At 38.4% G+C, this 12,748-nt stretch overlaps 1 protein-coding gene across 4 annotated transcripts in view; it reads left to right on the forward strand.

Moving 5' to 3' along the window:
- The window catches only part of PIK3CB (phosphatidylinositol-4,5-bisphosphate 3-kinase catalytic subunit beta), a 129,256-nt gene that overhangs the window by 96,841 nt on the left and 19,667 nt on the right, over window positions 1-12,748 (forward strand). For all 4 annotated transcript variants that reach the window (XM_058421856.1, XM_040074911.2, XM_040074909.1 and 1 more), the window contains 8 exons: window positions 2,641-2,823; window positions 3,074-3,244; window positions 3,712-3,789; window positions 6,332-6,583; window positions 6,909-7,005; window positions 7,805-7,935; window positions 10,830-10,883; window positions 11,599-11,787. In XM_058421856.1, coding sequence (XP_058277839.1) covers window positions 2,641-2,823; window positions 3,074-3,244; window positions 3,712-3,789; window positions 6,332-6,583; window positions 6,909-7,005; window positions 7,805-7,935; window positions 10,830-10,883; window positions 11,599-11,787 — 1,155 coding nt within the window. The remainder of the gene's footprint in view (window positions 1-2,640; window positions 2,824-3,073; window positions 3,245-3,711; window positions 3,790-6,331; window positions 6,584-6,908; window positions 7,006-7,804; window positions 7,936-10,829; window positions 10,884-11,598; window positions 11,788-12,748) is intronic.

Genomic DNA, 12,748 nt, shown 5'->3' on the forward strand with positions numbered 1-12,748 from the left:
TCACGAGCTATTCTTGATCCAGGTCTGAATTGGCATGGATTGCTCAGGGATATAAATGAAATGGAGTACCTCCATTACGGTGTTTGTTTAAAAATGCAGTCTTTCACCAGGATCCTTTGACTCTTGAAAGAGAGGATGTGAGCCCATGGTTGAGAATTGAACTTCTAAAGTCTAATTACAGTTCAACTTCTAAAGGCAAAATGTACAATTTGTACCTTCTATATTACTTCACATTTGTTTAAATGTAAAACATGATTCAAAGTTGTCAGGACTTTTTTTGGCCAACCGTTCCTGTGTTGTTTCACTTACATTCAGTTTTAAGCTCAGTTCATCAGAGATTACTGATAATTGAGATTCACCATATTCAACACATTTGTCTCTGTGTGTGACTTATTGAACATCTTTGGGGTTGATCTACTAATTAGATTCAGATTTTTTTTTTTTTTTTTTTAAGAAGAATTAGTATTCCCTTTACTAGTAATGCACATAGAAAACTTATATACTGAGACTTAGAGTTAGCTTTTTGTTAAGGCTGGCAAAATCATAGTTTATTTTTAAAATAAACCCCCTTTAGTTTCTACTAGGAAAACCTGAAATGTTTTAGCATGAGTTTTTATGATGTTGAAGTTACTATGACTCTGCATGAGTCCAGTATTCCCATTACCATTTTTTGAAATGGGATGATCATTGGAAACCTTAAAAATGATCAGCATTGGAAGCCTTAAAAATTCTGCAAGTGTGCAAATATGTCAGGCTAGATTTGGTGTCCATTTTGACCCAGGTGCAAGAGGCTGATTTTCTAATGATTCAGGTGATTTTAGTTACAAATGCGTATTATTTCTAGCACTATCCTTTTAAACTTCAAAGGTTTAAAATGGTATGCACATCCACCCCTGGAAACGTTAAATGTAGAGGTGAAAGCTAAATTTGGTCAGCAGTGACCCCAGCTGATGTTGGATGCTGAGGTGTTTTATGACAAAACCTTTTCCAGTCCTCTTCAGTTCAACAGAGAGCTTGTAGTTGTCCAGGAGTGAGATTATCCTTGATTAAATACTGCATCTATATGCATATGCTGACAGCACAAAAGCAGTGCAAAAGTTCTTGCTGGTGCAGAATGTATTTGCCTGCCACTACAATAGCTTAGGCTGCTGACATTTCAAATGTTTCAAATGCTTCTGCTGCCAGCTCTGACCTTCAGGGCTATTACCAGTTCAAATCTGAGCTGCTTTTTAAAGCAGTAAAGTCTGTTCCAGACTTTATTACTTGCACTGAGCACTGGAGTCATCCCAGGAGAATTAAAGAGGAAGGTGTGGGGACTGTTCTGTCAATTATTGCAGCTGCAAGATTGAAAGAAGGAAATATTGAAGTAGCTTTTGTCTGGAAGGTGTGGGTGAGCTGTAAGGTCTCCGTGGTTGTCCCTGGAGCAGGAGAGACTGCTTCCCATCTCTGTGACATGTCTGTTAAGATATCTGGGGAGCAAGGCAGCTTCCTGGGAAGACAAAGTATTATTCCCTGTCTACATCTAGCAGTTATGGCAGGAGAAAAAAGCCTTCACACTGTGGCAGCTTTCTGGAAGGGAGAAGCTGTTGTGAGCCACGCAGAAACTGACAAAACACAGAATTAATTTAGTGTGGCTCTGCAGAGTTACCTTGTTCCATTGAGGCAGCTTGGCTTCTTATCAGTCTGTATAAATAATGCAAAAGTCAAAAGAACTAAGCAGACATCACTTCACATTTGTCAATAACTGGGTTTGGGGTGCTCACATCTTCAGAACTGAGTGTGTAAATAAAAAATAATAAAACTTAAAAAAAATAAAACAAACCCCAGGACCTCTTGAATCAGCCTTTGCAAATAAACCTGTATAAAGCATAATGTGGTAGGTGAAGAGAGATGAAAGATTTCACAGAAGATCTTGTACTTTAGGAACTTGAAATTAATTTAAACCTTCTTTTTAATTTACAAAAGAGAGTAACTTCCTACCTTTATCTTTTTAGAACACATTAAAATTAGAGATACTTTGGAAATAGGTTGATAGCCTCTAAGGGTTTTAATTAAAAACTTTATTAAAAAACGCAGTCTTTCCACATTGTGCTCAGAATGCTTACAGGTGTTGGCTGCCACTCCTCTTTTCTGCTGTCCTCCCAATGTGGTTGTGGTTTTCTACAAAAATCACATTCAATTTCTTCTGCTTTTTTACTTGAAGCTTTTTCTTCTGAGTTCAGCAATAGCTAGAAAGAGGATGACTTGCTAGTGGGCAGAAAGATGAAAAATTAACACATCTAGTACTGCTAAATACATTGAAATGCATCATGATTTATTGTCTCCCTCATTCAACATTCCAAAATACAACCTTCTAGATTAATACATTGCTCTAGAAGTCTTTAAATTACTGCTAAATCAAATAAAGGCCTGTTGTTTAAAAGTCCTTCTGATGATATCAAAGTTTGGGAATTAACATCTTACAGCACTTAGGGTGTCTTATTATTTTGATTGCCCTAAATATACAGCTTTAGCTGTTAAAATAGTCTGGATTTAACAGTTATTATTTCTACCTGTTTTATTATGTGTGCTACAATTTTAGCCTTGTGTGTCTGCCTATGACAAGTTTGATGTTCAATATTCCTGTTTGTGTTTTGTTAGGATGTATTTAGTTTCCAGGTGTCTCCTAACATGAATCCCATCAAGCTGAATGAGCTGGCGATCCGAAAACGTTTGACTATCCATGGAAAAGAAGATGAGGAAGTTGATCCTGCTGATTATGTGCTGCAAGTTAGTGGAAGGCTGGAATATGTCTTTGGTGATCACCCATTAATTCAGTTCCAGGTACACAGAGTTTTTTGGAACCTGATGTAACAATTCTCTGCTTGGAGGAGGCACCTTTGGCCAAGGTGCTTCCTCCCATCCCATTACTGAACAGTAACACCTCCCTCGTGTCTGCAGCCCTCTGCAGTTGTAAAACACATGAGCACCATTCCCCTTGTATCTCTGTAATGAATTCTTGGTTTCTTTGGTTTGGAAGTTGCTGTAGAAATAATCTGCTGGCTGCTAACAGCTGTTTTCCCTGGGCTTTCAGTATATCCGCAACTGTGTGATGAGCAGGACCCTTCCCCAGCTGACCCTGGTGGAGTGCTGCACCATAAAGAAGATGTGTGAGCAGGAGATGATTGCCATAGAAGCTGCCATAAACCGAAAATCCTCCAACCTTCCCCTTCCTCTGCCACCAAAAAAAACAAGAGCAACAACTGTGAGTTCCTGGGGAGAATGTCTGATACCCAAAGGGGTCAGTGACTCGTGGGATATAAATCCCAGGGCCTGGGGTTTGTGCTGTGACTGCTGTGTTCCAGTGTAGGTCACCTGGGTCGACTCAGAGCCTCCTGTTGTTTGGGAGATTTACCTCAGAAACAGAAATGTGCACGGGTCTTTGCTCTGTTACACACTCTGCAGTTATTCAGAATGAACAATAAATTTTGAATTGTCAGGATGTAGTACATGATGTATGTTCTCACCCCCAGCTCTCTTCCAGCTGAGTTTTTACTTTGGCTCCTCTTGTAGCTAGGATAACAAATTTATCTTTGAAGGTTTCAGATTTATGTTTTTAATTGCATTTTTTTGGGTTTTATTTGATATTTTTGCTTAGAATGCTTAGCTTACAAAATAGGTCTCAATGTTACGGGGGTGAAGATGAACTTGTATCTTTGTTTCTCTTCTCAGAGTGTGTGGGATATTTCCAACCCTTTCAAGATTATTCTATTAAAGGGTAATAAACTAAACACAGAAGAAAATGCCAAAGTAAGTAACTGTCTGGTACCAGAAGACATTCTGTTCATCATTTTAATGATTTTCAATGCTAAGTGAACTCAAAATCATACAGATTACAGCATTTTTATTTATTCCAAATGGCATTGGTAGCATTGGTCAAAATCTGGCTTTATTTTTTAAATACTCCTTTATTGCCTGAAGCTGGATATGTGCATTGGAACATTGCAATAATTGTGGCAGTGTGACATAAGTGTTCATTGGTATTTGATTTTTTAAAACACGGTTTTAAAACCATGTGTGCTGACAGTGGTGAAGTGAGCTCAGTTAAAATAGATTGTCATAAACACCTGATGTGAGTAAATTAAATATTAAATGTTTTAAAGTGCAACATGGTATTTTTGTAGTCCTGAATATGTCTAAACTTGGACTGTGTGCTTCTCTGCAATCTGTCTTTTATTTTCTACACATGAGGAACGCAAAGAAAGAAAGCTGGAGTATCATTTCCTGTAAAAATATACATGACTGGGCTACTGACTGCTGTGCAGACCACAAGTTGTTAACATGTGGGAATTTATTGCACACTACTTTAATGCCTTACAAAACACTTGATTGTGAAGCAGAACAACATTAAACTCCTTTATTTGGTTTAGAAATCAGTAAATTGTGTAGCCACTCCTGTAGATAAGGAAAATACCCAGTTAACCATTGGTATTTGCTGTTCTCATGCTTTATTCAGGATACTTGATTCATTTTTTTCATTCAAAACTGTTGCAACCTCCTTGTAAATTAGCAATCCTGCATTTTAGTCAACACCAGAAAGAAGTTCTACATTACCGATAAATGAGCTATAGTTACATTTTAATACCTGAGACACTGATTGTGGAAATGGATGGCTTCAAAACCAGATGTTTCCTTCTTCTTTGTCTAAAACAATATTCATCTGGTTCAATATCTTCTTAACTCTGTTCTTAATGTCTGTTCTGACTCTTAAGTTTTTAAAAGTGCTGGTGGATTCTGGAAACAACATAGCTATCAGGAGTTTCTAAGGTGGTTTTTTCAAGCTAAGAAAAGTGACTTTTGGTTAATTTCAGTATGCTTTTAGGGGAAACAAAACCAAAGTATTTTCTAAGCTTGAAAAGAAACAGGAAAGGAAACAGCTCTTTTTGTATGGGCACCTGTGGGCATCATCTAAATGTTATTTAGTATTTTGAATGTTTTTTAGTCTTGAAAAATTGAAAGTCCTATGGGTAACCTAGAACAAGAATGAATGCAGTGACCCTGAAAACTTGTTCGTGTTTTCCTGCCTTGCCTGTCTACACTGTAACAAAATTGTCACTATTGAGAATGTGTTTGTTTTCCAGTCCTGATTCCAGGGCTGTTTAATTCACTGCCATTGTTCCTTTAGCCCCACTGTGCTGTGAATAAGCCAATATTCATCCATTTCTGCTGAAACCACCACCAAGGTTCAAAAATGCAGTGTTATAGTGGGGAACAAAACATTTGTCAGCTGGGTAGCACTGCCCCAGTGTCAGTTGGATTGGGGGCATCCAGCTAGGGCACGAGTGACCTCACCCAGCAGTCCAACGCCCCATTCTCCAAATACACATGACATTGGAAACTGCTTTTCTTTTGTCTTGGTTGCTGGCCACCCCATCAGTACACGTAAAAGGGGCACGTCAGAATGAAAAGAAAAAAAAATGGGATCCAATCCCATACATTAACAGGATAAGAAGTCATAGAATTAGAGAGGTGAATTATTTTTTTACCCAAAACCACAATCAAATTCAATATCTCTCCCTTTCCTCGCAGTGCTCAGCAATAATAAGATAGTTTAAAGGAAATGTGGGAAAGGTTGATTCAGGAGCAGAGGAAACCAGAAACATCAGATCACTTTTACACATTTAACATTGAGAACTTCTTTTTGGTGCTGACCAAAAGATTATGTTTGTGGGTTTTTCTCTCTCTGTGTCTCTCACACTGGTATTTTGGAAGGCCACCTGAAAGAAGTTGGCACATTTCACTTTGCAGTTTTCTGTGTATAGATGTTATTGAACAGAAAAGTAGAAATGAAACAAAGAAATTAAGAAAGAACAGAAAAACATCATAGCGTTGGCCTGTAATGAGTTTAATTTCAGTGCCAGTAACTCCAGCTCCTTTGTCTAGTTGTCTTTCTCCTTTCCTGATTCTTATTTTCATTGTTAAAGCTACCTGGTTTTGTTGGTTTCTGGGTACTAAAGACAAAACCCTGGAAATCAGGTACATTGTCATTATTATTACAGGTGACTCCTAGTGTTAGGGTCAGCAGTGTTCTCTCTCTACATTTTTAGGAATGGTTGAAATAAAAAATGAATTTTTTCTTAAGCTGAAAAAAACCCCAAACATTTCTCTTTTATAAGCACAGATTGGCTCTACCTGGAGATTTTATTTTATATTCAGAAAATTAGTGTTAACTTCATCATTCTGCTTAGTTGTTTGATGAAATTCATATGTAAGTATGTTCTTTATTATTATTATTCTGTGCAAAATTCTGTAGATTCTGCGACAAGCTTAAAATCCCATTTCTTTTTGGCAGGTTCATGTTAGGGCTGGTCTTTTCCATGGCACAGAGCTCCTTTGTAAAACAGTTGTAAGCACAGAAATATCTGGGAGAAGTGACCACGTTTGGAATGAAGTGCTGGAGTTTGAAATCAATGTCTGTGATCTGCCAAGGATGGCAAGGCTCTGCTTTGCTGTTTATGCTGTCATGGATAAGATGAAAACAAAAAAGTCCACCAAGGCCATGAATCCTTCCAAATATCAAACTATTAGGAAAGCAGGAAAAGTGGTAATTATTTAATTTGTTTTTCTTGAGTGACCTCCTAGTTATATCAAAATGAGCATCCAGAAATCTTCCCTTGTCCTCACTTTAGTGCTCAAGAATGCAAAAAAAAAAAAAAAAAGGTTATTAAAAAGAGTGTATGTACTTAGAATTGCACATCTTGGTATGAAAACTTTTGATAATTCTCCATGAGTAATTGCTTTTCTGAAAGGTATCACCATTTGAAAAAACCCCAAGCCACCCTCACAATTCGATGTATATTGCAGTGTTTTCTTTGTAGTAACATTTGCTGCATCTTCGTTTCCATGTTAACAGTTCTTTCCTTTGGCAGCATTATCCTGTAGCCTGGGTAAATACCATGGTGTTTGATTATAAAGGACACTTGAGGAATGGAGAACTGGTACTGCACAGCTGGTCATCATTTCCTGGTAAACCTCAGCTTTTCAGATTTGGCTTAAAGTGTGGGAGAGAGTGGGATCCAATAGCAGAATATTTACTGTATGCATGTTCAGTTCTCTTGTAATAATTTCTTTATTACTTGTAATTTTGATGTGGACAAATATACATTTTAATCTCTTTCCTGAAAGTATTGTTCAGCAGGAAAGAGGAAGAGCAAGAGCCTGCTTGGAAGTAGTGTTCTAAAAGTTTCATCTGTTATGGAAGGAAAACCATATAAAATAGATGCAAGTTTATATCTGCTGTTACTTGCTTTTAAGGTACAGTTTAGGTTTCATTTGGTCCCTGTGCCGTGCACCCCAAATTGAACAGATCAGTGATAAGTGATAATGTTTGCATCAGCGAAAATTGTGAGTTAGAATTTTGTCTTGTTCCCTGATATTGAGATCAGTTAGTGGGAGTGTCTGGAGCCTCTGTGTCACTCTTGATCCCATTCTGAGGAACCCTGTCCCAGCCTGGCTGGCCTGAAGCTGTGCTCTCCATCTGATCCAGAGGGTGTGTCCTGCTTTGCAGAAGCTGCACACCTCACTGGGATTTGTTTCAGTGTAGGGAGAGCTCAGCTTCCCTGGACTGTTACATTTACTTGAGGAAATCAGTTTCTCATGGGGTGATAATCCAGCATTTGGGAATGTAGGAGGTGGTTTCTGCTGGAAATACAGAACATTGCACTAAAAGTGCTGTGCAGCAAAACGTGCTCTGTCCATTTTATAGGGAAGTGATTTCTTACTGCATACCTGGCCTGTAATATTAACTGTTCTGCCTATGTTTCAGATGAACTTGAAGAAATGTTGAATCCCATGGGAACCGTCCAGACCAACCCTTACACTGAAAATGCAACAGCTTTGCACGTTAGGTTTCAGGAATATTCAAAACAGCCTATTAATTACCCTCCCTTTGATAAGGTAAGGGATGATCTAAAGAGCAGTCATGAATGCTTATGTGAAAATAGCTGTTTCTTCTTTCCTTTCAACACTGCCTTTCCCAGTGAATTCCCCTTTTCCTGCCTTACAGTCACCATACTGCAGTTTGTTAAACTTGTACCGCGTGAGTGGCAGTGCTCGACTTCGGGGTCTATTTTGAAAATGTACACTTTTAAAATGGTCTGTACATGGTCTTTTGAAGGTCAGAAGCAAATCATTTCCCATATGAATGATCTTACAAAAAGCTAAATTTATCTGCTGTTCTGGAAACCTTCTAACTGTGCTTGCCTGTGATCTATAAAGATCTCTTCTTTCATGGTACAAATGTGTGTTGCCCACTCTTTGGGGCACTGCCCTATGAGCTCAAGTCATTTAAAGGATAAATGGACTCTTAAATACTGTGAGCAAAGGGATTTCTGAAGGTCTGCTCTTGGACTAAATCCACTGAAGTGGCCCTGCAGTTTTCTAGATATGAAGAGAATAATCCCTCTAGAAAGGAAGTGTATATTTGGAATACGCATGGTTATTTCTGTAGTGTGAAGGATAGATGGAAAGTTGTTCAAAAAAAGGTGAGACCTGGACACAAGTAATGAGAAAGTCTTAAAACAGACTGCTGATGACACATTATAAAAGTCAGGCTTAACTCATACACACATTAGTCTGAATTTTGGTTTGGGGAAAGTCAATAACAACGTAGAGAAATTACCTTTCTTGGTTTTTTGTTGTTTGTTTTCTGAGGTTTTTTTTTTTTGTTTCGTTGGGGTTTTTTGGGAGGATTTTGCACCTTTTTGGGGGCATGAACAAAAAGACTGAAATTACCAAGTGCTATCATCTTGTTCAAAGGCAGATTTGGGACTTAAGGTTCATAAAAATGAAATCAAGTAACAAGATAAGGTTTCTTTTGTTTCAGTTTGGATTGATAGTGTTTCCCCCTCCTTGTCAGAACAGTTTTCTTTTATTCGAACAGCGTTGAAAGTGCAGTAAGAGCTAAACCAGTACTGACCAATTGCTGCCTTATTTATGACCAGTTAACACTTCATAGTGGACATATTTTATCCAGTTTTGGTATTGCTTTATTTGTAATGCTTTAAGGTTTTTTGCTCATTACACTTATATGTATTTTATTTCTAAAGAAAAAAATAGGTCAACACATTACACACAGGCTAAGTAAAAGTGTGTCTCTTTAGTAATCACATATTTGTTCTCTCTCTGGTGTTTCTTTTCTCTGTCCCTGCAATACCAAGTTCCCAGGAATTTAAAACCCTGGGCTGAATGCAGCCAATAGATTTTACTGGGTGAGACAGAGTGTAGTGACATTAAGGTAGGGTCTAACGGTCTCCATCCCTTGAAACGTTCATCTTCATTCAACTCAGTCTCCTGAAGATTCTCTTGGTGAAGGTTCTGTTGAACGAGGAGTGACTGAGAATTGCAGCTGCTGGAATTACATCAGCTGAGGATCTGTCTCTCACAATGCTCCAGCTGGGACTTGCTTACTCTATGGCTGCTTCTCATTTTCCCAGTGTTGTTGCTTGTTTCTGCCAAGAAAACAAAGAATGAGATGCCAGATTTTTGTTTTGAGAAACATAATGTGCAAAAGTAGATGAATCTTTTCGATCATATCATCAACCTGCTTGCACAGTGAGGAGCTGTTTGGGGCTGAGGGAGTGAAAGTGCCTGGACCAGGGGTAAGAAACTTGTCTGAGCCATGTGTGGGGCTTGTCCATGGCCAGTGCTGCAGGCACATCATGGGGCTCGGGCTTCACTCGAACAAAGCTGGACTTGCAAAGACTTGGAAAGTTTATTTGCAAACAGAGTAGCTCTGCAAAGCATGGGGAGGCAAGAATCAAACAGAGAATTAGGACACTGGGGTTGTTTATGCATGTTTTCACACACAGTATGTAAATAAGCTTTGTAGCCAAGTAGCAGATGTAGTACATGATATTAATGAGAGTTTCATACACAGAAAAGAAATAAAACAAGTTAGGATGCCTTTCTAAGGATTTTAGCTGCTGGGTGTTTATGCTCTAATTATTGCAATCTTTTGTTTTTCTCTTGTGTTGTGTTCACAAGTGTTGCTGAACCTGGGGGTGCAGTTTTGTTCCTAGGTGAGGGGAAGAGCAGAGCTCTCAGGAAAAGGAGATGCTGGAGTTCCTTAGACTTTTTTCTTTATCGAGATTTTATTTTGATTTGTTCCTTGAAGCAGCAGCATCTGACAGCTGTAGATCACATAACCTGGCCAGCTCAGCATTGTAACACCTGGCTTGGTTGCAGTAGTGTGCACATCACAGAACTGCATTTACTTCTAGACTTAATTCCCCACTATGGCTTATTGCGTGAACTTCAAAAGCCAAGTAAAATTTTCAAAATGACGGAAGATCCAAGACCTAGAAAAATACATGGACACACTGATTGAGATCATATGGGCAGTCTGAGAGTGTGGTGAAAGGACTGGGCTTGTGGATTTTTAGTGGGGTTGAGGGCTAGAAGCATGGATCCGTGGGCATGGAAACTGCACAAGTAGAGGTGAGAAAGCAAAGGATAACTTAAGAGTTGAGGAATTGGTTTGCTGTGGTGACTAATAAGGAGGAAATGCAGAAACAGAAAGCAAGATGTCATCAGGAAGGCTGTTTAATTTAGCCCAGGAGTGATGAAAAAGGAAATAATTGAGGTCATCATGAGCACTGCTGTTCCTGATCTCCCTAGTCCTGCAGGTGAGAAAAGGGACACTGCACACAAGTCCGTGTTATACCCCTGGATATACAAAACTGCCTAAAGATAGCAACATTTCTTATCTGCTTCATTTCTGTAATGCTTATTCTAGCAATGCAGTCAGACTGGGGGTTAAATCTAATGTATTTAAAACCAATTTCTTGCAGATACTTGAAAAGGCAGCTGAGATTGCTAGAAACAGTGACAATGCTGCAATGGCGGTGAGCATTATCTAAATACTATTTTTAAATTAATTTTCTGGTTTTTTTCGGTTCTTCTGCATCAGTCTAGAAATAAATAAGTCAGCTCCTCAAATAGCAATTCTGCTGGCTCTGTTTTCTTATATAATTCACTTTGATGAACTGCTTTCAAAATCAGATATATATCTGGTTTTTCCAATATATTTTGGACTTGTCTATATTTTGTCAAAAAGCTTTACATACTCTGGGTTTGGAAGACAGCTAAGATTAACATTAGATCTGGAAACAATTTAGGACTAGAAGACCAGAATAAGTGTCTGTCTACTTGGCAACTGTATTTCCTTTTGATTGTTGCAAAAGTTTTTTTTTTGTTTCTAATGAAAAGAAATAATTATTCATTTATCTAAATTTGTTCATTTGAAAAACAGAAGAAGAAAGTATATGCATTCTAAATGAGAGTGTTCCATATTGGAGTTGGAAAACAGAAATATTGCCATCTAGTGTCCTTAACTCTAAAGTTGAGTTATTTTTTCAGAAAGTTCTGCGCACTGGATTTGGAATCTGTTACTGACAGTGGCTACAGTAAGGAATCTGGAAGAAAGGCAGAGTGGTCATTTCCCTGTGTTTCATGAGTTTTTATCTGATGTTCTTTCTGCTCTAGCGTTGCTGGTATTTGAGCTACCATACCAGAATCTTACTGAATTTATCACAACATTCTACATCTCTCATTTCCTAGGGTCGAGGTGGTAAGAAGTTTTATGTTGTGCTAAAAGATATAATGGAAAGAGATCCTTTATCTCAGCTTTGTGAAAATGAAATGGATCTCATTTGGACTTTGCGATATGACTGTCGTGAAAATTTCCCACAATCGTTGCCAAAACTGCTGCTCTCTTTAAAGTGGAACAAACTTGAAGATGTTGCTCAGGTAAGGTAAAGGACAATGATGGTGGGGGAAAAAAGCTTCAGTTAAATCATCAGTAAATAGGATTTCTTTCCCAAGTGTAGCCGGTTTGATATGGTGATGTGTGCAAGCTGGAGTTCAGTGTCTGACTTCTGCAGCCTGGACCTGTAAAGAAGAGCTTATTCTCTCAAAAAAAAAACCAAAACCATAAACCAAAACGCATTTCAGAGGTCCTCTGAATGATGAGAAAAGCACAATGGATATTTATGCATACTGATGTTAAAACCTTGGGCTCAAACTTTATGTTAAAAGCAAGAATTTCACAGATTCATCCCTGCAGCCCCATGCTCCTGCTCAGCCAGCCCGAGCTGGGCTGTGTCCAGCTGAGTTGGGAGCATCTCCACCAGTGGAGACTTCACAGGCTCTGGGCAAAGAGCTTGACCACCCTCACAGCAGAAATGTTTTTTATAAGGCTGTTCTACAAAAAGCTTGTAAATCAAGATGTGAAATAGAACTTCTTGTGAAAATTGTTGAGCTGCTCAAATACTATAAAATACACATCTCAAACGGGGTAATTAAACTTCACTGAGGAAGGCAAATGGTTTTTCTAAGAGATATGAGATCCACCAGTGCTACAAAACACATCATTCTTATCGTGTCTCTTTGACCAAATAGAGTTTAAAAAGTTGCTTTAAAGTAACTTTTAAGGACGTGAGGCTGGTGCTGTGATACAAGGTGCATTTTCAGTAAAACTGTTTCATATGTTTGCTGTACAGATGTTCAAGGTTATTTCACTACGCTGTAAAAAAGTTGGTGTAGCTGCCTTCTGCTGCTGTATTTACCCCCCAAAAAATCCAACTCTTGGGATAGTTTTGGGAATAGGTTGAACTTTAATACAGGAAGAATTATATAAGCTCATAGTAAGACCATCCCTGCTTGATAGACTGATTTTAAAAGTAATAAAATAACAGGTTTCTGGATTGGT

The sequence above is a fragment of the Hirundo rustica genome, chromosome 10, assembly GCF_015227805.2.
Source record: "Hirundo rustica isolate bHirRus1 chromosome 10, bHirRus1.pri.v3, whole genome shotgun sequence".
NCBI classification, from domain to species: domain Eukaryota; kingdom Metazoa; phylum Chordata; class Aves; order Passeriformes; family Hirundinidae; genus Hirundo; species Hirundo rustica.